Here is a 25186-nt window from a genome sequence, read left to right as displayed (position 1 = left end):
AATCGTTAGGTGAACTCTACTGGGACAAAATGTCTGGTTTATTGCTTCCCCTCCTCTTTTCCCAGACTCGGCTAGGACTTTCCACACATATTAAAAAAAGGCGGCTCATGAGCATCACTTGACAGCAGCACAGGGACCCGGGGCTGGGCAGCCGGCAGCCGCAGTGCCCCCGGGAGAGCAGCTTCTGTGCCGAGTCCATCCACGGGAAAGAAGATGTTAACACCAAACCGTGCCGCTGCAAAGGCAGTGACTCTGTGCGAGCCCTGCGAGAGGCAGAAATAAGCTCCCTTTTCTCCCCAGGCAGAAAAGCGTAGTAACAAATACCATGAAATAAAGTCAAATCTGGCAATATCTTTCGCAGGAACTAATTAGAAAAGTTGAAACACTGAGTTTACATTTTTCCCAATATTCACTCTCGTAAGGAGTACATTATTTTGTTTTGAAGTAGATTTATTATTTTACTGAAAGCTGTTTTCTCTTTGGCTTCCACATGCAGCCCAGCTGACGCACAACTTGGGTACGAGTCCGGGCGCCGCGGGATGCTCCTGCGTCCGAGCTCTCCCCTGTCCCTGGGAAGGATTGCCAGCCCGGGCACTGGGACCATCCACAACGAGCTCGGGCTGGCGGGAGCACGGAGCGCGAGGGGAGAAGCCAAAACACCGGTGGAGACTCGTCCTCCCCATTTCCACTATCGAGCACAGGGTAACTCCAGCGTGCCGATGACCGGGGCTTGCCAGGTGCACCCGGCTATTAATAACGTCGGCACTTAGATAATCAGAGCTCAACAACTTACAGCGTGAGCCTGAAAATTAGAGCACTTTATTTATCCAGACAAACCTATATTAACGGAGTTATCTTTAACATGGTAGAAATCATGTTTATGGAGTATTTGCAGGTGCCTCTCCAAACCCAGCTGCCCCAAACGGCGTCTCCCTCCTGCCAGCACAGGCTGTCGGAAATGCGCAGGTAAAAGCTTCGGCAGCGCTCTCGGTCTTCCAGGACTTACTGTGCTTTCAGCCTGAAAAAAATCCTAATTTTTATTTGAGGCAGATAATGCATCTGAAGGGGTAAATAGCTGTCGTTCCTGCCCTCCCCACCAAAGCGGGCACAAGCGGCTGCTTCTGTACCTGAGACAGTTTCTATCCATATTTGCTCTGTGCTTCCCCCCCTTGATGAATTTTGAACTTGGCCTGTTAATTTGCCAGCAGTTCTTGTGTCCTGGAGCAGTAAATGCCTTTTAAAAAAAATAAAATTAAATTTAAGCATAAATAAATAAACCAAGTGGCTATGCAGGAGTGGGAACCCCCTTTTGTGTCACAGGAACCAAATCCGATGCTGGCCCACTTTTTGGAGTTTTCTCAGCAAGCGCGCTGCTTCGGCTCTCGCTTCCTAGAGCAGCAACAACGGTAACGCCATCAGAACGCGCATCTCGTCTCCAAACGTCAACCTCCAGAAAAAGCTGTGATTAAACCTGCAGGCAGTAATTATAAACACTTAACTTACAGCACGTTTACAGGCCCTTCCCCATTCCCCAGAGTCGGACACTGTCCTGAAATGGGGTTCTCTCCGCTCTTCCCGTCACATTCCTAAAAACCCATCGTCCCTCAGTCAGCTCATGGGTGATTATTCGCTTTTCCCGACGCGAGCAGCTCAGCACCAGCTCTAGCTCAGGGCAGGTGAGCACCGGGCCTTTCCAAACAGGTATCACCGCCCGCCGCCCCGGCTCTCGGAGAGGGAAACCAGCCTTTTGCCTCTTCAAAACCGCGCCCCAGCCTTTTGCTTCTCCCAGCTTCAGCCACGTCGCCGCACAGCCGCCTGCGCCTTGCCACGGCCCAAAGCCACGGACACGCGTGCCAAATCCCACCCGGAAAGCACCGCTGCCCAAACCGCCCCTCGGGCGGCTCGTAACGCCTGCTTTGAGCAAAAGCACGTCTCCCTTTCATTATAAACGTTCCCATGGATTAAAGATTTGGATGCCGCAGCAAAGCAAGTTAAACATTTACTTTCTATTAAATCATCTAAACGAGAAGATTAAAAACTGTTTTACATCTAACAGAAAGGCAAAGTCAAATCAGCACAGGAGCAGCTTAGCGGGTACTTAAAGCCAAGGCATTCTGATGCTGAGGGGTAATCAATTTAAGGAGGGAGGGATTTCTTAAAACTACTCAGAAAGGGGGGAAAAAAAAAATACATGTACATTTGAAAAAATCTTTCAATTATCTCTCCCAAAGAACGCCTCCCAGAGCCTTTCTGCTGCCAAGTCTAATAGGCTTGTTTCGGCAGACGGCTCTTGCCCCAGATTTCCCCGTAAAACATTTTCACAGATTATTAGTCTATTTAGCACGTTGCGTGCTTAAGCTCTTTTGTTTATTTTTCATTTGAGATGGCAGGAGGAAAAGATCCTATAGAATACATAAGGGCGTTATCGACTGTGTTTAATGGCAACCGTTTGAAGTAACAGCAGTTAGAGGTCATGGAGGTGATGCCAGTGACACAGCTGATCGGCCTAAGAATTTATGCTCTGATTTTATAACATCCACACAGAGGCTGCTTGGTAACCAAAAGCTACCAGAGCTGTGGCTGGTTACTGCGAGGCCAAAATTCCTCTGGGAAGCAGAAGTCTCACTTCACAAAGCCAAAATCCGAGTCCATCGGCAATAACCTGCGGCCAGTCTAACACGCGCGCAGAGAGGGAACAGCTCGGATTCTCACGCCGGTAACGAGGCAAAGCTTCAGCGCTGCCGGGCACCACCCTTCCACCGTGTTCGTTCGGTAAGCTTCGTGATGATCCATCCCGTCAAGAGATTTAGGCGATGCAGTTTAAGACGAGTGCCAAAAAGCACCCTCTCTGCCGAACGCAGTCTCTGCCCAAACATCCGACACCTGAAACCCGGTACAGAAGAAGCACGTGCAGCGACGCTCACACGGCCGGCAGTGACCCACCCCCCTGCCCAGGGGCTCGCACAGAGCGCACGCGGATCCCCGTCGCCAAATTTGAGAGTGATGTATTCTTATTTAATGACTATTTGACTTTAAAAACCCCACAATAATACAGCTCTATCAGTTTATCTCATTGCCATTAAAAGAAAGAATCAGAGCACCCATATTCTGTATAACAGAATTAGATTTAATCCCCCCATGTTTTAGAGGTCGTCCCAAAGATAAGTCTCTACTTCAGTTATAATCCTCAGTTTAAAAAGTTTATTAAAAAAAAAAAAAGTGCAAAGCGATAGCAGGAAGCGGGCGAGGGAAGCGCGCGGCCAAGGGGAACGGCCCGCCGCCCCCGGGGTGCGGGTCTTGTCTTCTTTTAAATGCTCGTGCTTAATTTCGGTTCGAAGCAGCACCCCAGCTGAAGAAAGCAGCATGTGGGAAACGTTATTTAACTGGCCTTGTCATATAAAAGTATGTACTTTTATAAAAGTAAGTAAAGTACTTTAAAAAGTACTTTTGTAAAAGTATGGCACAAGTATGTACTATACAAAAGGAATAACCTCCTTTATCTAAAATATTTGAAAGAAAACTTTTACAGCTACGAACTAAAGAGAGCTTTCTCCGTTATTTTACATTAGCCTTTCTGATCATGCTGAATGAAACGGTCTAATTTACAAAGTATTTTAGGACAGAACTTAGAGGTTCTACTTGCAACCAAATGGATTTTGCAGCTTATGTGGATTAAATATTCTATATACAGATGGGGAAGTAGATGTGGCTCCAAGGCTCGCTGGTGGGAAGCCACGCGACCCGTTGGCCGTGGACGTTACTCATCGCGAAGGGTCTCTGCACCCACCGTAAGCGGGAGGCGCGGTAACAGCCCCGGGATGCTTTGCCGGTTGCCACTCGCTGGACCCTGCGGCCCGCGAGCATCGGCTTTCTTGCCGTCGTCACCTGCAGCCCTGACACCTTCGCGCGGGAGCCCACCTTCGTGGGCAGCAGGGATGCTGCAAGCAAGCACCAACGCCGGACCCCTCCCTGCGTCCCTCCCGGGGGACAACTCAGGCGCTGCCCTTGCCGGAACGACATAGCTTTGGCTTCCCTATCATCGCTGTTTCCTCAAAACGCCGATCTTCCCTGCAAAATCTGCACATTAAATGCCTTCACAGCACCCTCCTGTGGGGATTCTGTGTCCATACAGAGACGGGGGCAGCTAGAAATGGGGCACACGAAGGAAATCCTCCTCCGCCGGCAACGCCAGCAGGGACAGGCAGCACGAGCCGCCTTTGCCAGAGCGCGCCAGGCCGGCCTGCCGGCACACGCCACGTCCCGGGTTGCCGAGCCGGGCTGGGGCTAGGAGGTGACGCCAAAGGCACCGCGGCCACCAGCCCTGGCCACCAGCCCTGGCCACCAGCCCTGGCCAGCCCAGCCGGAGGGGACGGGGCGAGTGCGGGCGCTGCGGCCATCGGCGCTCCCGGCACTGCCGCGCTCCTCCGCTCGGCCTGCGTGGCATGAAACCATCCAACGCATTTGCCTGGGAGTTACTGATTCACAAAGCCAAGTAATGACAGGTAATTTAAAAAAAAAACCCACCCAAAAACCCCCCCAAACCCCCACACAAACGGTTAAAGCAGATTTTCCTGTAGTAACCACTGACAAATAAAAATGCCACCTCAACTATTTCACTGGGGTTTGCAATTGCTACCCAAACAGGGTATGTTAATGTTTAAAAACCTGCTCTCAAAACTAGAGACATCCCCATTTAGCATCACGTTATTCTGGAATCACTTACACTTTAACACTTCTGCTTTCGTGGCGATGCTACATTTTCATTCAGATACTTGAAAGCATTTTTATCATAAGCTGCAGTGGCTTTATACAGCGCTTTGCCACCACAATGAAAACCAGACAGTTCACTAATTTCTAAGAGGAGGAAGACTTGAGAGAGTTTATTTATTATGCTACTAAATATTTACGTTTTAAAAAAAAGTTTTTATGTTACTTACACTGTCAATTTACAGCATTCAGAGTGGTGATTAGATACAGAAATCCCATAGACATCATACACCTTCCCACTTTTTGCAAGAACACTGTAAAATTAGAGTTGAATAAATCTCAAATCTGAATTATTGATTATCTTTTAGGTTATGTAGTAATTTAATGTGCCTCGCCATACAAGACTTGGAGAGCGCACACATCGTGCAACATGCAATAAGAACATTTATATGGCATTATTCACTTTCAAAGCATCTCACACCAAATTAATTAATCTTAATAGATGATGCTTCTGTAGGAACAATCCAAGTTTTTTACTTCTCAAATCAAGATGATTTTTTAAAAAAATCTAACATGAGTATTAGGTGAAGTGCACGGACGCACATACAGACAACTATCTGGTATTTCAGATACTTTAGAGTGAAGTAAAAGCGATTGCAGGAGGGATGACAGTCCCTCATTTACTTTGTCCTCCGCCTAACAAGGTACCTTCTTTCACTTGTTACTTGGTACTGGTTGTTTTCACTTCTCATTGCTACCCGTCACTGGGGCACACGAGTATTCTCGCATGAAAAAAACAGGTCGTTTATGAAGGCAAGAGCAAAACGACAAAAGCAGACAGTGCCTGTGCGCCGCGGTCGAGGAGGCTGCCCAGAGGCAGACGGCGGAGGACAGGGGGCCGCGGGAGCGCCGAGCTGCTGGCCCCGCACCGGCAGCCCCGGTCGCGGGGTGGGCGATCGCCCCCGCAGCCGCAGGGCACGCAAAGGGAAAAATGCGGCACAAAATTTGGGCGTCAGGTAGACCACGGGCTGGCGCCCGGCATGCTGCATGGAAACGCCGCCGCCAGCACCCCTTTGCCATAGACTTGCTGGTTTAGGTCCTGGCGCAAAGCATACGTTTCCAGACAGAACTGCAGCTTGCATCCACGTAGACGTACGCACCTCTAGAGAGTGGTAAAGAAATACAAGTATTTGGTGGATTTCAGTTATGATTTAAATTAAACGTAGAAGTCTTGGAAAGAAAACGTACTTAGTCATCCCCAAACAGAATAATAATCCACTAAGCTGCATAAGAGGGACCTTGCATTGCCAACAACTGAAATACTGCGAGGACGCGATATACTCCAAATTGATTTCAACATGTAGAATCAATCAGAAATAAGCCATCAGAGATGAGCACCTAGTTTGGCAAATTCAAGTGCAAAACTGCAATTAAAAATTGCCTTTCCATTGCTGGAAAGCCTTTTCGTATTATTGTACTGGACAGTAACTAAACCCTCCTCTTGAAAGTTAAAAATTCACTGCAATCATGAAACTATGCGAAAGGAAGAGCTGCCCAGCGTATCGCCTCTAGCTTGCTACCAAATTCTGAAGACATTACTGAGATCTACGCCTGCTCTTCCAGGGCAAAGCAAGGCTGAGGCTGATGGCGAGCAGGCGCTGGAGGCAAGGGCTGAAATCCGTCCCGCGGAACCCAGAACGGCAGAGCGAGCAGATGTGGCAGAACCGAGCAGGCAGGAACTGCAGCAGACGGATGAAGAACACCATTTTTGTTGTTACTGTGCCATGAAACACGTGTCCGGGGAAGGCTGGTATTGGGCAGGAGCCTCTCATCGTTAACGGATGTAAGACATATTAGTCATTATTACTACTGTCAGAAGCTACAGCATCATCCGGGCAGTCGCAGCAGTATTTTCTGGATGAGAACACTCCGTTTCTACCTTAAAGAACATCAATTCTTCCTCCACTACCCAGCCTTGCTTATTGGACAGTAGAGCTATTCCCAGCTACAAAGAAAATGTATCCTAAATAAATGGAGAAGAGATTGTGTTTGAAATAGAGAAGTGTTTGATAATAAAATCTTGCAACCCGTCGTCTTTTACAGAGGGGAAACAATCTCAACAGCTGGAAGGACCTTTCCTGGCATCGAGGTCAGATCTTCCAAAGGAACTGAGGCCACAAGGCAGCCCGCGGCTTGGCCCCAACCCGGTCGGTATCCCAAAGAGCACCGTCCCCAATCTGCCCGCTTCTCTGCATCTCCAAGAGGAAAAGCAAACACCAAAGCATAAACCTTTGTTATCAAATTACACATGGATCCAACTACTGAATTAGTGATTTCTTTGCCTCTCATCAGCCCACCGCCCTGCTAACGCACGAGGACCAAGGAAGACAAGAAGTTAATAGATTGACTCGGGTGAAAAAGCAGTAGTGCTTCTCATCAGGAATTTACATGCGAGTGCCGCGGCACCTTCCCCTTCCAGGTCCCTCGCAAAGAATGGAGAAAGGCAAGTTGTTGTATTTGTTTCCTATGTTCATCACAACAGGAACATCACCCGGATCTAGACTAGGTCCAAGTAATAATCACTGTAATTAGCACTTCATTCATATAATTACCAGCAGAACCCATAACATTTTACAAAGGAGGTAATTACCCATATTTTACAGCTGAGGAAACAGATACAGTGCAGGTGAATAACTTAAAAAGAAATCATCAGTAAATCTGTGGCACAGCCAGAGACTGCAATTATCCTTATTCCCAGCCAAGGCTCTCCCCAACAATCCATGCTGAATTCACTTCTGTCTTGTGGGAAGGAATCCAGAGAACATAAACACAAACTGGAATTTCCAGTGCCTAGAAGAGCTGAAAAGCAGACAAGCCAAACCTGAAGGAGAAATAAAAACACATTTTTATCGCTGAACATTTTCTCACCCGAGGTCTGCAGCTAAGAGCGAAGGAAAGACAGAGGACCCTAGCTCTAGCAGATACAGAGCGTCAAATGCAGGGTTTCGATTGCTACAGGAGACCTACTTCTGCAAGCAGAGTAAAAGCAGAAGCACAAGACCAAGTCGTGGAAGGCTGCCCGATGGCACCGGCTCACCCCTTCAGCGATCAAAGACCTTAATGCATTTTGAGAATTTAAAGATGAAAGCAGCAGCAATAATTACATTATTTAAGGACTTTGCAAAACAATATATACAACAGAGCAGGAAGCGGGGTGAGAAGCCTGAGAAATTCACCCCCAAGCCCAGAGGAGAAACGCCCGGAGAAGCCGACCGGCAGGGCACCGGTCCTCCCACGGCCGCCGCTCCAGCGGCCGGGTGCAGCCACCCGCGAGGCTGGAGTGGCACCCAGGCTCTGCTCCGGGACGGGAGCAGGCCCCTTCCCCGCCAAGCGCGAGAGCGACAGGATTCTCGCCTAGATGCCGCCCGCCCTAAAACGCCTTACCGGGGGACGGCTGCCCATTTGTTCAGCTTACTGCGTACAGACAGATTCTGTACAGAAATCTGTGTTTTCTCAGACACAGACCTTGGGGAGAGGGGGGGGAAAAAAAAATCTGTCCTGTAAGCTTTTTCATCCTGCATGTTTGGATGAGCTTTACTATTAACAGAAAAACACAATGTTTGTTTGTGTTGACTGATACATCTGTTTTTCAAAGTAGTCCAGACTGAAGCAAGCAATTTGTCTGTTGCCTACGTATACTTTATTAAATGAACAGCACATGCAGATGATTGATACACAAGTGTGTCTATTAGGTTGAATAAAGCAGATTAGGTTAATCCGACCCCAGCTGCATTGTCTGAACTGCAAGACATGCAATGTTGTAAATCTAGTAAATGTGCCAAGTATTTCATTTCAGCCATTTAGCCTTATGTTAAGGTTAGCGTATAAAGGCACCCAGCAGTAGAAGATATTGCATGAATTTCAAAATTAAGACTTGTTTCAGGACTGGATGTTATCAATATTCTTGCTTTGAATAACAGAAAAATCTCGTAAGCAGGACCAAATCTCTCAATAGAGTATTCTCTTGATATTTAAATAGACAAATGTTTTGCTTTGCCAGCATTTTGCAGCATTTGTGTAGTTCTTTAAGTGTTTGAAGAAAACATGCATTTTAGTTCCCGTTCAGTAAAAAATAAGCTCAGTAAAATGAATTAAGTTCTGTCATCTCTTGCCATAAAATGGCCAAGTGTCGCCGATATGACCTACTGTCATCCAGCAACACTGCAGCAGAAGCCCGGAGACAGGCACGAAGCTTGGGTAAATGGTAATGCTATTGCCATGTTAACGAAGCAGCTTTTCTCACTAATATTTACTGTTGCTTATACAGGAAACTGAGAACGATTCCCATCCTCCCTTTCCAAGGGCTCTACCTCCTCTGTCCTCAGCAGCTCCGGCATCCTGGGAGCCCGGGCAATAGCTAACCAGGCATAATCCATATTCGTTACGCTGATTTCTGTGAATGACCATCTGCACCTAACAGAATACTTAGAAAGATCATGAAAAAGATAGCATGCATCATCCTGTGTCACCCAAACATCTTGTGAGATATACCCAACTACTTCCATCGCTAAGAGCGCTTACCTTATGAAAAGAAGGCAGGATGGACATGACAAAATATCTCCTGAAACAAGAAAGTCTAGACAACTTTTAACTGCATGTGTGTTTGTGTTATTGACTCCAATTCCCAACATCAGACATTTTTATTCCCTCGCTTTTCCCCCCTCGCTATTTGTTCTACCAGGAGGCAGCTGAAAGCCAGCCCTCTGCGCAGAAGAGGGAGACACCCTTTGGTTTCCAGATGTCTAAATAAAGGTTTTTTAAAAATTGCTTTCCTAGAAAGTCACGGCATCCATGTCTAACTGCTGCTGATATAAAACATCTTCGAAGGAGGAGAAAAATAGTCTTCAAGGAGTTTTCTTGGGCAAAATAAATATTTTTTCCACTGAGTTTTAAAAATGTCGTTCTGAAGACTGGAGAAACAGCTCGAGATGATTTTGGAGGATCATACTTCTCAGGCTGACAGGCAGCATTAAAACCAGAGTAAAAGCCAAATCCCAGCTATCCAAAACATGCTCGAGTAGGAGCGGCAGCCTTGTATACAAGAACTGATGACTCCAGGCCTGCAAAACCTATTACAGCTAAAATTTGGAACAGGAGAGGAGAAGGAAAAAAACCACCCCAATGCTTCAAACACTGATGTAGGCTGCGCTTGTCCGTCTCGGCTCCTAACCACTGGATCAAAGAGAGAAACACGTACATCAACACGGAGGAGACACTGGTCAGCAGAATTTCGTGAATACTGTTTTTGGCTGCCATGTTATTTTAACAGGTGACTCTGCAAACACACTGAAGGGCAGTTTAAAACCAGAGATCTGGCTGTTTAAGCACAAAGATTAAGTGCTGGAAATACCGTTTTCTCAAGCATGGATGTTAATTAAAAACAGAAGATGCTTCCTGAAACAGACTCTGTGATGACGGTGCATCCCCACTGCCCTGGGGTACAACCTGCCGGGGCTCAACCCGCCAAGCCCTGCGGAGGACTCACGGTTAAGTACGGCAGCTCAGGCTCAGTCCTGCGGGTCAGCAGCACGCCCAGCAAACACTGCAGCGCAGCTGGCTGCAGCCTCTGCTCCTCCAGGGAAAACAGCAGCAGGAGGGTTTTCGGACAGGCTTCGGGCTCCTCCAAAAGAGGCCAGACAGGGGCAGCTGCCAGGCGAGGTCAGCGGAGCCCATTTGTAATATGTGAGCAGCTCACTACAATTTTAATCTGCAGTTCTAATGAATGATATAAAGTTTTATAAGCATCAACAAGGCTCAGAGAAGACCTAAATCCATTTCAGTGCTCATTTAGCAGCTTCATCTGTGTGCAATTAAAACTTCAGCATTAAATGTTAGAGAATAAAATAATGAGACACTTAAAAAATAATCTGTGCTTCAGTGGGCCGTGCTCAGTAGACTTCATATGACCATTTACACGATAAAAATAGAATCTGGCCAAAATCTGTCTCTTTTACGCCCGTACCCTTTCAATAGAAAAATGGAAAGAAACGGCTACTAAACTTTGGGGGCTTTACTATCCCATGTACACACAATACGGCTTCTTTAAGCCCATCCGTGCTTAAAGCACATCTCAAAGCATTGATAACTTTCCTTTTGGCTTCAATGATAATGTAAAAATAAATGTAAATTGAGTTTCGATTGAGATTTTCATTTTGGTCTAAAGCCTAATCTTTTATTAAAATAGCTATCAGTTTTAAGCTGATGATTAGGAAAAAGTTATCTTCAGGACAGGGAACAAAATTTTAACAATAAAGAATATTTCTTACTCATAAGAGTATCTTAAATGCTCCCACGATTACTTGGAGCTATCAAAATGTGACCGGGGGGTGGGGAGTGGGAACCAAACAGCATGTGTTTTACTGACCAAAAGAACTGTGGGGAAATGCAAATTAAAACTAAAGATGTACAGAAATATCAAAATAAATTGGATTAAGTACTGAGAGAACACAGGTCAAAAAAATAATGTACTATACAAGAAACATACACACAGTTAAACTTAAAAGAAGCAAAAAACAATGAAAATTATGTACTTTATTTTTTTTAACAGTTGATATAACTTTTATTCAAGAAAAGCCAACGTTACATATCTTCATAGGGGAAAAAAAAAAAAAAAGACATTTGGGGAGGTCAAAGAACGCTACAGTTTAAAATGATGAAATGTTACAGCTTGCACACCAAAATTAAAAATGAAATGAAATTAAAAAAATGAAATGGTTACCAAAGTAATGCAGGTCAAGGGATCAAAGGTGAAGGGTCACACATTATTAAAAAGAAATCCAAAAGGGCGTCTGCACCAAGATCTCTGCAAAACAAAGGAGCTTCAGTGAGTAAAACCAATCCCTTCCATGGCATCACATCAAAGCTCTCGCGACTCACACCCAGCACGCGGCAGCGCCCCGCGGCCGTCCTGCTCCCACCTGGGCACGCTGCCGCGCGGCCACCCTGCCTGCGGAGAGCCGCTCCTCCTTACAGCGGCCTTTTTAATTATTATTATTTTTTTAAACCTCCCTGTAGAACGGCTTCTACGAGCCTTTCCATTTCCGTTGGTGCATTGGTTTCTTATTATACAAAGCGTGCTTCAGAGCTCAGGATAAAAACCAGCACGGCTCAAACGCCTGGGCTGCGATGCACGAAGCGTGCAGTCCTGCTGCAGCACCGACCTTCGCTAGGGAGCCCACCGTGCAGGTAAGAACACAGATGGCCGTCAAGACAACTTTTAGATTGTCTGTTTTCAGGGTATGTACTGCATGCTCTTTTTCAAGAGTTTGCTTTATTCATTGTAACTGTGGAAATATAGTAATTATTGACACACACACACACACTGAACTCCTAACATCCTAACGTATCGGTTTAACGCTACAATAAAAAAGTAATTCAAATGTGGTTACCAAGACAAAGGCCTCTGCTCCTGGAATTTCAATTACACAGAAGCCATAAAAAAACCCTTTGGTACCCGCTTCCAAGCAAGAGATACAGTCAATTACCTATACCAAATTTATGCAGAGCGCGTAATATTTACATCAGATAACTTTAGGAGAAAGACACCCACCAAGGGCATTACATCCCATTTCATTTCAGCGTCCCTCCCCTGCCTGGCGTCGCAATAACTTTTGGGAGTCTTTCATCTGGACTAAAACAGCTTCATGCTTGAAGCCAGGATACAAACCCACCCCGCAAAACCGAGGCAAAGAAGCCACCAATGACAGAAAATCACCATATTCAAAGTTGAAGTGTAGCGCAACAGCCTAATCTGCCTGTACGTTTTTCCAGAAACACATTGCATCTTTCTGCGTCACCCTGCTTTACGCACATTGCGGTCAAGAACCCGCTGGAGAAAGCGGGAAGGTCTGCATCTTTAACATCCTCCTCACCAGCGGTGTCTGGCAAACTCCCCTGCTAAAGGTACTGCTGCATGTTGGAGTTAAAACTAAGTTCTTGCCATTATTTCCAACATTTCTCTGTTCCAATTTTTGTGACCCAAACCAAAAAGTCGGCTTTTCCGCTGTTATTTCACCTGTGTGCTGAGGCTGGGTCCTTTAATCGCGACTTACAGTACAGATGTGTAAGATGACCTCATTTTGGAGGAAAGTGATTTGGAAACCAAGCGACTTAGAAATAACTCAACAACAAAGACACCAATTTGCAGTGACTCAGCAGCTAATTAAGCCCGGACGGTATAACATGAACCGTACTATCAGGAAGGCCCCGTACCTCAGGAACTCCTCAAAGGCGAGAGATAGGGCAGCGGGCACGGTCACCCTGCGGGCAGCTGCCTGCGCGGGCAGCGCCAGCGCGGGGCACTGCTGTGGGTGCCACGTCCCCCGACACGAGCCCGAGGCTCCCTCCCCACTTCTCAGGTAATACAAAGTTTGCATAGAGATGAGTTTTAAATAACAGCAAGAACATTTTACCCGTGGGATGGGAACTGCCTCGCGGCTGGAGCCAAACTGGAGTTAAACCAGAGACTGGAGTTAAACGCGGGGCAGGCGGAAAGCACAGCCCCCCCCCGCGCTCTGCTGTCTCCCAGCCAGCAGAATAGCTCCTGCGCCCGTTTTTATGATCCACAGCCATGTCTGTGAACAACTGGATGCAGACGCCAGTTTCAAAGGAACCGACACACAGACTTGCCCTGGTCGTTTCTCCCCTCTCCCGCCCTCCCCGGGACACTCTGCTCCCCCCAGTGCCCCAACGATCACTCCTTTGGCAGAAAACAAACTGGTTTCACTCTTAGTCCTTTTTCTTAAATACTACCCCTACATAAAATCTTCACTTTTGTTGGCACTAATTTTTACTTCATATCTAGTTTTCCTTTTTCCTCTAAATCCCTTCATTTTTCTCTTCAAAATGAAACAGCCACCCTTGGAAGTAGGGAACGTGAGACTGAGAAGACAGGATTTCAATCACTTGTAAAATGTAATATCCTCAGTTTCCATTCATTTGACAAGTGAACCAATTCATTTGTGTTTATATATGCCAGTCCCTGGCAGAGAGACATTTAAATTGACTTTGTAAATTGACTTTGTTGTAACATTTTCCTTGTAAAATGCAGTACAAAGTACAACTCACGTAACACACCAGAGAGCATTTTACTCAGCGCTGGGCAAGCCAGAGACCCACGCACGTGATGCAGCGGTACCTACCACCACCGTTGGTGTTCCTGCAGATAAGCAGCTAAATAATCATTAAATTAATGCACTCTGCCGATTCTCTCGCGTTTGACGAAGGGTCTACGTAACTGGCAACTCCAACTTCTCATTCCCCCTACACCGGATTCCACGTTCTCTTTTGATACTATACTTCAGAGTAACCAAGTACCGTTAAAAAGGACGAGCTCCAACAGAAGATGCAGGTTAGGAAAAGCTCACCAGGTTAACCAATTAGAGGAAATAATATTCCACTTTATTTTCCCACATTCCTACAGCAGTCTATGATAACTTTTTTTGGTGTGTGTGTGAAGTATACGCTAGATAAAGGATCCAGAGCCCGCTCTTACAGAGAAGAAGAGATTGGGCATGATTTGTTGCTGCTGAACGACGGCTGTCTACACGACACTTTCAATAGGGGAACCTGGAGGTGCCTGACATGGTGAGAACCAGAAAGTCCCTTCCCTCTGCAACAGCCGGTTGAGGTTGGCTGGGAGGTTTCGTCCCTGTACACCAGAACCGTTCTCATCGGCTCCGCCGCTCGGCGCGGCACGCAAACCAGCCTGCCCGCTCCCCGACCGCAGAACACCAGCGGCCGCGGCCCTGCCTGCGTTCGCTGCGATGCCTGTATGAGGCATGGCCACAGGAGTGCTCAAAACAAACCGCACCGATTCCACCCCAAACTAACTGCTAGAAAGTTTCAAAATTTGTAAAAATATTCAGAGGTATTTTGATAGGTTATTAATGTCAAAAAGCCAGCGAGTTAAATACCATCAGCATTTTATACTTTGTGTATAATATGCTAAAACTAATGATGAAGTAATTTTTTTCTTTAGCTATCACTAAGTGTAAAAAAGTTAATTTAATTCATTGAATCGAATTCACTTGAAAAAAAAGCCAGGGGGGCAGCACATTATCCAAAACAATACATTTCATCTGTTTGCCATGCTTTACAGGATTCAATCGGGTCCCAGGACTCCGACACATTAACTGCACAGAACTGCAAGATCAGCCATTTCAAAAGACTTATCATTATACAATTACAACGTCGGTCCTAACATCAACAGAAGGGAAGGGAAGAAAGTCAGATTTTCCTAAGAGGAAGATGAGGCATCTCTCTCTATTAGGGCATGAACAGCATAGCAGGTATTACTGCTTTTGTTTGAAATTGCCAGGAACAGTAACCTTTCAATTCTGCTAAATCACCGAGCCTGCTCACAACATTTACTAATTATGTAAACATGACTGAGAAACTGCAAAAGCAAAGCCAGTAGCAGATTTTCTGCTTTGTACATTAAGCAAAGCGCAGAATTTCATTAATTTCACAAAATAAACCCATAATGAAGTGCTTCTGTTAAAGAGAAATTTTCATCTCGTTCACTGATCAGCCTTAAATCATCATCATGCACGCAGCGAGAAAAGCCGCCCACACGCGCTAGACAGCATCAGTCAGGTGCACAAACCGTTTACTCCTGACTCTGCTCTAGGCAGGGTGCAAACGTTATTTCCTTCCGATTTCACCTGCAGAGCTTTTTCTTCTCCTTCAAAAAAGAAGTGGGTTTTCTTGCATTTCTGTTGTTGGCCAAGAGGACAGACACACTTTGGAAAGCGTAGTGCCAACGGCTGGCAGAGTGAGCATCCACCTAGCTAGCGACAAACGCAGGGAGGACGCGCCTTTCCCAGCTACAACAGCTAGCAGAAGACCACCACCACCGAAACAAGGGACATGGCTCAACACCCATGTGCTTGATTTTACAGATGCTCTGGCTGTTCCAGCACTTGGCAAACATTTTGCCCTCACCTAGGCACTGCCGTTCATTCACAAAACCTTGCGTTAACTTGTTTCAGCCCCCGACTCAGCACAAACCTAAGGGCAGCCCCACGGTGGCAGGAGGAGATGCTATGCAGGAAGCGTGCATAAGCCAGAGCGTGACCGCTTCCCTGCTACTCCTCCAGCGGAGGATCAGCAGGCGGAAGAGAAAGCAATGAAACTTCCAATAATGCCATTTGCCAATAACACACCGTAATATTTTATACTCTGTGATCACATGGGCAGTAGGCAATTAGTCAAAATTAAATATTCTCATTGCTCTTGAGAGATCACAGAGCCGATGCAGACCGCGAGGACGCTCCAGCTTTGCAAGCGCTCGGCAGCTGCAGAGCTCTCACGACAACGGCTGGCCTCTGGCTTCGGGAAACTCTGCACTTAAGCAAAACAAATCTGAATTAACTTGAGCTTAATGGAAAGCATTAAACAAAATACACTGAATAACCTCACCGTCCTCAGGAAACTCTAATGAGCACTGTTGCTTTTCCAGTGAGTTTTGCCATCTTGATGGCATACTGCAGACGGGGTGCTGTGACCTGGACAGACACCCCTTCCTCGCTCTGACTGCGCCGATGACAAAAAGCTGATCCCGTACACCTGCTCTCGACCCCATGGATATATAACACACGAAGCTACTTTGGTAAATAAGGTATGGACTGGTACAGTAATGCAGCAAAGTGTTACGGTACACCATACTGTCCAGAGCAGCCTTAAAACAAATAGGTGTTTTAGGTTTTCAGACATAAGAGTTAATTCTAAAAGGCACTTAAAAGCATTAAAAAAAAAAAAAAAAAAAAAAGTAGTAGTATGTCATACTGCTCAGTCTTCACCCAGAACAGTACTTTGATGAGCAACCTTGCGATGACAGGAGCTGTGCCGGTAACTGGCTGCCTGACACCAATCTGCCGGGGGCGGAGGGGGAGCCGGAGGGGCAGGCGGCCGCTTTCACCCACTCCTCGCTAGCGTTTCACAGCACAACAGCCAGCCCAAATGCTCGAGACTCGCCTCCCAAAACGGTCTGGGTCCCTTACGACCCTCAGGCAATTCTCCAAACCCTCAAGATCTTCTCTGCGCTTTAGAGGAAAGACGGGAAACAATCGATGTCAAGCGGAAGAGGGGAACGTCCCTTGTACGGGCAAAGCAAAAATGCAAGACCATGTCAGAGATGTCAGTGAGCACGCGACTCAAGGTCCCCAATGCAGCAGCATCACAGAACTTCTTCCTGTGCTAAATAATGCTCAAATACAGAGTTTTGTAATTGCACTTACTTGCATACTACCAAGCAATACCTAAGCCTGAAATCTGTAAAAAGTGATGCTAGATATCACATTGGAAAAGAGGGCATTTCTGCCTTGCCCCTCAAGAAAAGCCTAAGCACATGAAGCAATTACTACTGTTTTTTTCTACCGTGGAAATTGTGGGCTTCTCCCAACAGAGAACGTAAATATAGAATACTGTCAGAAACAAAAGCCCTAGGTAGCATTTTACATTTCCGATGTTTAACTTTTTCTTCTTTCTCATACTGTGTCATTAAGTGTTTACAAGGATGATTAATGACTGCGGCTGCCAACTCCATTAATGAAAGGCATCTCTGCTCAAAGCTGCAATCCCGCTTTTGGCAAGCGCCATGCAGAGACAAGGTTACTCCGACACCCTTGAGCCCCTGTGCCCGTCCGTACCGCTGAGAGCACAGCGGCCTGGGAAGCTCCCGGTTCCCAGATAACCTGGTCGCTTGACAGAAAGACGCAGGATCCTGCGGACAGCGTCTCTTGCCGCCCAAAGTGATTAGCGGTTAACGAGCCAGCGACCTTTGCCACCTCCATCAGGGGACGCGGCGCGAGGGGAGCGCCGACAGACGCCGGGCAAAGCGGGAGCTCAGCCGAGCGCCCGGAGGGACCCGCAGACGCCCGCTCTGCCCGGCGGTGCTTTGGGAGCATCGGCCCCGCTCCCCGTGGAAGGGACCTGAGACCCAGCACTCCCGAAATCCGTGTTTGGTGGCACTGCGAGCACGCCAAGCGAGCTACAAGCAGCACCGTGCTATGGGAAGTCTTTGCTCCAACCACTCACTAAAACCAGAACCAGATCTGTATTACACAAACACTAAAATGTTTCAAAATGAACGACAACTAAAACCCAAGAGCAAGGAACTCCCTCACATGCACAGAGCGTTGCAGAATTTTCTGGCAATTAACTGATTTGTCCTAACATGAGAAATCCTATGAAAATCCCCTTTCTATCCTCCCCCAGAGCAAGAGAAATAAGCACACACGCACTTTCACAGGCATCTCAAAAAATGTAAATCTGTAATTAAATTGCTTGGCTAAACTTATGATTTTGTATCTCTGGTAAAAAAAAAAAATTGAATTAGAAGGAACACTTCCTTCACTAGGAAATATAAAACCACTATAAACTTGATTTAAGACGAGATGACATCTTGATATGGAAATATATTTCCATCAAACATTTCAGTTAAAACTGCATAATCTGACGGAAAGCAAACATCTCGATAACGTGTTCTAAGCATTTTTAAATGCTCCATTTCTCTTGCTGCTCATAGCATTATTTTACTGGGTGTAAAGCCAACCCCAACCTATTCAGCTCTCACAGGATACTGTTTCTCCATCCCGATTACCCAATCCAGAGCAACGTATGACCGTTTTCCTCAATCTGCAGACGAAAGCCTCAGAAGAAGTTATTTGCAGCGTTCCCATGGCGATGCCCTGGTAGAGCAAAGAGCAAACCCCAGCTGCTCCCCGACCTCCGTTCATCTGCAGATGCCAGGGAACCAGCAGCAGACGCAGCCCGCACGCCAGCGCACAACGCCTGCCCTTCACGCTGCCTACCGGCCCCAGGGGCCGAACACACGCCTGCACTTTATTTCAAGGACCCGCAGATGCACACGATGGCCACGTTTAAGTTTCCTTGAAACATCCCCATACAAAGGAGCGGAAAAAGCAATGCTTAAGGGGTTTGGAAAGTAACCAGGTCATAGCTGGGTTAGGAGAGCTGGCCTCGGCCGCCCCTCAGGATGCATCCCGCACCGCATCCCACACCAGCTCCCACCTGCATACTGGAGAAGCCTATGGCGAGACTGGCCATCCGTGAGCTTGTCCGAACACATAAAGCTTGAGGGAGGACAGCAACGTCACAGACGTAGTCAGATCTGGAAGTTACTTTATGCATTTTATTTCTTTTATATCTTTTTTAATAAACCTCCCTATTGGTGAGAGACATTGCAAGCAGTACCAGTGATTCTGAAACGAACACAAAGATTCTGGAAGTACCACTGTATAGAATACACCTTTTTATTCTGTATTTTTCAACTTGTGCCTTTACCAGCATAGACAGAACACCTGTGTACTCAAATGAAAAAATGTATTTATTCCCTTAGGAATGACTTTGAAATGTAGTCCAACATTATTATTCAATTATACCTTAAGAAAAATTCAAGTTTTATAACAGTGAACAGAATTAAACTTCCAGGTTGGGGGTGGGGAGGGAAATAAAATCTGTAAGCTAAGCTCCCTCCTCCCCCGTAATTAACACAAATTTTCCACGACTTCATCTAGGCATAAGATTCTGCCTTTTTCTTTTTTTTTTTTTTTTTTTCCTCTGAGCTAACGAGGCCAAAAATCTCTGGCCACAAAAAGCGCTCTTCCTTTTAAGTAATACAACAGGGAACTGCACCGACAGCTCGAACGCTGGCAGAGGCAGCACCAGCAATAACCCACGTACAGAACCGGCTCCTTGTCCCCGCCGCGTGGCAGCCACAGTGACAGATTTTGGAGGAAACAGAGATACAAATGAGCGTGACAAACTTGACATTCAAAAAGACAGAAGTGGGCTGGTTTTGTTTTTTTAACATACTAGCTGATGATTTGTGATTATTAGCAAACAATCCATCTAGAATTAAGGTATGAGAAAAACCTACACCAGCAACACGCTGGCAAGCACCATCAAAGCCGTTTGCCTCCCCTTCTCCAGAATACTGGCACGGCCTTCAGAAGGAAGGCTATGCTCCCAAATTTTTCTTCTAGCCTGATACACCTTGCAAGGACCTACGCCTTCCCATTTGCATCGTGCTTATGAATCATAAAGATTTTCAGCTATATGATTAACTTCGTTTCCCACATGCTGTACCCTGGGAGGCTACACACACCGAGCATTGTTCAAAGAGAAAGGCGAAAAGCCTGCGTGTGTAAATGTATACACAAGGCTCTACACCAGGGACAACAGAAATACTGGAGGGAAGCGCCTAAAAACCACCAAGCTGTTTCCAGTAACAAGGAGCACCATTCTGCCGCAAACCTGCGCAGAGAGCTTTCTTCCTCAACTGTTGTTGTCAAAACATCATCTTCTAGAGCCACTGGAATTGCTGTTGCTCCATGCCCCGTTCCCATTAGTATAAACGCTATCACAGAATAAATTGCAACCCACATTTTCTACAATTCACATTTCAATTCAAATGACCCAAGACAAAAACATCTACACAAAAGAGCCAATGCCAGCAACTCCCCCAAAGACCTGATTAATTCTCTCACAGTACTTAATATGTTAAAACCAGATACTAGACTTTAACTTTCAGACAAAGGGGGGGGGGGGGGGGATGAAGGACTCCAACTTTGAAAAATATACACATGAAGTGATCCATATTTGATTCTGCACTCAGCTTGCCACTTGCAGTCGTTAAACCCACGAGTACACATTTTGTTAACACGTTTAGATGTTACTAATGATTAGCAGGACAAGAACAGTTAGCTTGCAACAGGCAGATACTGACTGGAGTTTTACAGTAATTTCTCAAAGGTGATTGCTTCTATTATTAAATGATTCCCACAGATATGGCAAAGGTACTGTAAGGCAGTGCTACTAAAAACTGAACGGACACTGCAGGTATTGCCATGTAACTTCCAGCCCTGCTGCCCAGGGGGAACAGAGGCAAGGGATTGCAGACCTATTCGGATGGGTAAAGCAAAACTTTACCTTGGCCCACCAGACACCTGAATTTTAAATACTTGTTTCATTTCAGTGAACCCCACCACGATGCGGTAACAGGAGATACGCAAACTAGCTCATTCAGATCAACTGGATTCCAGTATAAAGCACCCCAATTCTCTCTGTTCCCTGTTCTTAACGAGATTTCTCAGACAGGAGTCAGCTAGTTATTTCTCAGGACCCTGTTTGGCAGGAATGAACATGCACTGGTTTTTTGTTCGGAAGTCTTTACGCATAGTAAGATAATATTTTGTTTCATGTGGTACCAAAACACCCATCTACTTTTAAGCAATTTTGAAACGTGTCAATAAGATGATACAAGATTTGACTCTTCGAGACAAGCGACACACACACACACACAAGCAATAGACTCCTACTATACTAGTAGTCAGCTTCCACATTCGCCTTCAAGTCTAGTTTAAAGCTCACTTTCAACATGCAATAGGACTCTTATTTAAACAACAGGTTCCAGAGGCAGGGAATTTATATTCTGTAACTTACATGGCATGCTCTCAAACAATAATCCATAAGCATCAAGTAAGCCGATACGTTTAAGAATGAGTAAGAGATTTAACTACCTCATTAGTGTTCCAGCGGTGCCTCTCTTTCGGTAAACTTGAACATTTTGGTAGACATTCAAGCAGCTTCTTCGGTAAAAAGATTTTTACATGACTGCCATTGCTGTTCCCATGATCATCTAGAAAGAAGAGGAGACACATGATGCATACACAGGAGAATGGGTGCTTTCCACCAGGAGACCCTAGCTATGACAAGACTTGGAAACCCACCAGCTCACTTGTCAAAGAGCAGGCAATTTGTCATTGCAAAGAAGAATACAGCTTTCCGTTGAAATTGCACCTTTATTTCAGAAATATAAATACAGTTTAATTCCTTGGGGTTGCAAAGTTTGAGAAGAGCTTTGATGGATTTGTGCACGAGGAGCCTGTGTGTGTGCTTACCTATGTCTAGTTTAGCTTATTATTTCCCTCAGTGACAAATTTTACCAGCAATAGCGACAAAACGTTATAGAAGCTGTGACCACAGCGGTACGGCCTGCCAGGAAAGTCATAAATGAAGTTCACACTTGACAGGATTTGCAAGTAAATAAGCACAGAGTCCCAGTACCTGCTATAATTTTGTCAAGCTGCAGCAGAAATGCAACTCAAGGTCTATTAGTTCATTTAAAACTGAAATGCGCTGTACCTGATTAAAAACAGGTTACTTTTCTTTCCACAGACAGCTCAGAAAGTGAACATAGTTCCTCAACGTGAGAGTGAGGCAGAGGGATGGAAATCTCCCTACCTCACCGTATCCAGGGGTCTCAAAAGCAGAAATATTGAAGAATACAAAATGATTCTTTTTTGTTGCTAAAAACGTAGAAGGTCCATTGATCCCTCTTAAAAAAAATAAACAAAACAAAACAAACAAACCAAAAAAGAGATCCCAAACCCCCCAAAGGCCAACAACAGCCCCCAGAAGCATTAACCTGATTATGTCTCTCTATCACCCCTCTACCACCACCTAAAGAATCAGAGCATCCGCGAACGGTGGGTGTTTATAGACCAAATCAGTCCCCGCAGAAAAGGGAACCGGAGCAGCGGGATGAGACATCCCAGCCACAGCACGGGAGTTTTACTAGTTCTCCATCTAACCCCCCCACCTCTGCCTTCTTCCACTACTCTCACGCTTCGCATGACAGATACTGGGCAGTGGTATACGAGAAGTACACTTATGCGCTGGCATTTTACCCTACAAAATTAATTTACAGTCATTTCCCATTTGGAAGTGTACAGAAAAAGGATATTAACTTTTTCCTTTTACACATCTAATCATTTTATGTCATTAAACAGATGCCAGCATCATGATAAAACCCCTCTGTAATTACATACGATACAGAAATTTCCCGTGACCTGCAGCAAACCAGAGAGAACCCGTCCCGCAATCATTTTAGAAAGCGGGTGAAGAGCGCAAACCAGCAGCTAGACATCCCTAGTATTTTTAAAGCTTGATTATACTCTTGGATGTGTCAAGTTCAACAATATACATGCTGTTAAATCAACTACTCGTGCAAGCACAGCAGATGAGTTTACAAGATAAGCAGCGATGTGTATGATAAACGTGAGCTGCTCTATAATTTATGAGTCCTGTGCGCTCCCTGAGTTATTGGGAACTTCACTGTACGACTGCGTTAGACTGCATCAACAGGGTTGCCAGTTTTGTGCTTCTTCCTGGGCGAACGAGCAGTCGAGCAGTATTGATCTTTACCGAACTGATACAGAAATCGGGAAGAAGGTTCTCTCAATTATTTTGTATACCATTCCAGGATGTCTAGCTTGACATTGAACATCTCGGACTGCTGCTCTACAGGGCTTTTTGGCCACATCTTTTTCCCAGTCAATGTTCTGCGCGTGGGACCGTCACCTTTGTTACTTCCCACCACCCCTGGCTGCTCAAAGCTTCACAAACACGCACGTCGTGACGCTTGGGGTTACCCACAGAGACACCAACTTGCTCGGGGCAAAGAACGGAGCCGGGCAGGGCCCCGCCGCGACGGCGGCCCGCAGCCATTCCCACCTGTATTTTCAGATCCGCCATCTGATTTAGCTGGTACCCGCTTAACATTCCCTACATTAATTTTATACCGTTTTCATTTCTCATTCAAAATATTGCATTGCACTACATTCAATTCATTAAGGCAGCAAAGTATTTTACAGCACACATTATTGCTTTTATCAGCCAAACTACATCCCCAGTTACATCTCATCAGCTTATTTTCCATAGGCACATTTTAATTGACATTAATTGTATTACTTCCCCTTACCTCCGTATCAGTCAAGTCCTCTATCATTCATTCCATTATTTTGCAGGGCTGGCAGACCTCTCATTATTCAGCTCGTTTTATTAACTTTCTTCCACTGTCATCAATTATCAGTATTATTAATCCAGAAAGTGCCTATGGATAATAGATCCCTTAAAAATGTTTTGGTAGAAGTTAGCAGAACTTGCTGACTCTAAACCTTCCAACTCCTGTTGTTAGCATCTCATACCTTTGTGTTACTCCAGCAACGGAAGGTCATTTTCACCCTCCTGTAATGTGACTACATCTCACATATGCTTCCCTTTGCTGTGTTTAGCAACGACATCTCTTCATTCCAAAAAATCCCCAACACAGGAAACAACAACTGCCACCTGCCTCCATCCGACAGGCTTGTCATTAAAGCATCCTCTAGCCGTGTGGTCAGAATGACTCACAATAATCAAGTTATGGGAGGTGAATCCTAATTCAGTGACCTCTAAAACGGGTTTGACCTTGGAAAAGGACGACGTTGGCCAACCAGCTATGAGGATGAAGAACAAGAAAGTGCCTCGCCCCAAACAATGCACACACGCTTGCTTTAAAACCTGCTGGAATCATTCATGACGTATTCCCAAACGGAGGAAAGTCTCTGAAGATAAAACGGGGAAGCTGGGCACCGAAGAGGAGGATTGCTCTGCCACTGCACTAACGGTGCTGGCAGACCTCCGTCACCCCCGGACCTCCGCGCCGTGACTCGGCTCCCTCGTAAAGCGTTTGCCATCAGCAGGTCCCCAAGCGTCACACAGGATCTGCCACCCCTGCCTACAGACTGGCTACCAAGAGTCCACGTTCCTCCAAATCGACTATCGCTTTGCTGCTCACGTTCCTCACAAGTAATACCGCAATCCCTCCAACTAAAACACATAAATCTTTAGGGAGGTGGAGCAAAAAAAAAAAAAAAGTGGTCGTCCTTTGGTGTGACTCAAATCTGTCACTTCTAGTCAACCTGACGTACCCGCTCGCCTACCGTAGAGTCTTCTGATAAAGTCAGAGGAATAAGAATCAACGCTGCTCAGCATCCACACCCAACTTACAGAGCAACCAGCTCGTTCCAGAGGGAATATTTTACGTTTATTTAGAACTAAAATTTCCTCTGTAGTTAAAAAAAGGAGCTGCAATTTCACAATGCTCATTTGATTTTGCTGGGCAAATCCAGGCCAGATTTGTACTTGAACTTTCTTCCTCGTATTATTTTTGCCATGGGTGCAACTTATGACATTGTGATCTGCAAACCCATCCAGTGTCAATAAAAAGTGCTTTTGCAAGCAAAGCTGCACTTGCACAAGGAGGATCTGCCAGTAAAGCTGTATCGACATGGGTATTTTTTTTTAGTGCAAAGCTGGCCGCAGCTCAAAAGCGCTTCCCAAGGCATGCACAGCCAATTCCGAAAACTACAATAAGGAAGCTATATACTAAAATATAGCAGCCTACAATGCATTTTGTTACAATTCAGTATGAAAATCCAAAATTTAAGTTCCATTAGCAATCTTCAAGATTACTTATTAGCAAACCAGAAACTCGTGCAAAATTAAGAAAGTACAACTAATATGAAGTTCATGGAAAGTTCCATATTAATTATACCACATAAACCCTTCG

The 25186-nt window shown here is 45.7% G+C and overlaps 1 protein-coding gene across 7 annotated transcripts in view; it reads right to left on the bottom strand.

Moving 5' to 3' along the window:
• CAMTA1 (calmodulin binding transcription activator 1) overlaps positions 1-25186 on the bottom strand; it is a 325037-nt gene that overhangs the window by 273872 nt on the left and 25979 nt on the right. For all 7 annotated transcript variants that reach the window (XM_087755022.1, XM_087755015.1, XM_087755017.1 and 4 more), the window contains one exon: positions 21312-21430. In XM_087755022.1, coding sequence (XP_087611148.1) covers positions 21312-21430 — 119 coding nt within the window. The remainder of the gene's footprint in view (positions 1-21311; positions 21431-25186) is intronic.

This window comes from Nipponia nippon, unplaced genomic scaffold (assembly GCF_047370975.1).
Source record: "Nipponia nippon isolate SJK-2023a ecotype South Korea unplaced genomic scaffold, ASM4737097v1 scaffold_19, whole genome shotgun sequence".
Classification (NCBI taxonomy): Eukaryota; Metazoa; Chordata; class Aves; order Pelecaniformes; family Threskiornithidae; genus Nipponia; species Nipponia nippon.
Note: the sequence above shows the minus strand (reverse complement) of the source record. Positions and strands in the feature narration are given on the sequence as shown.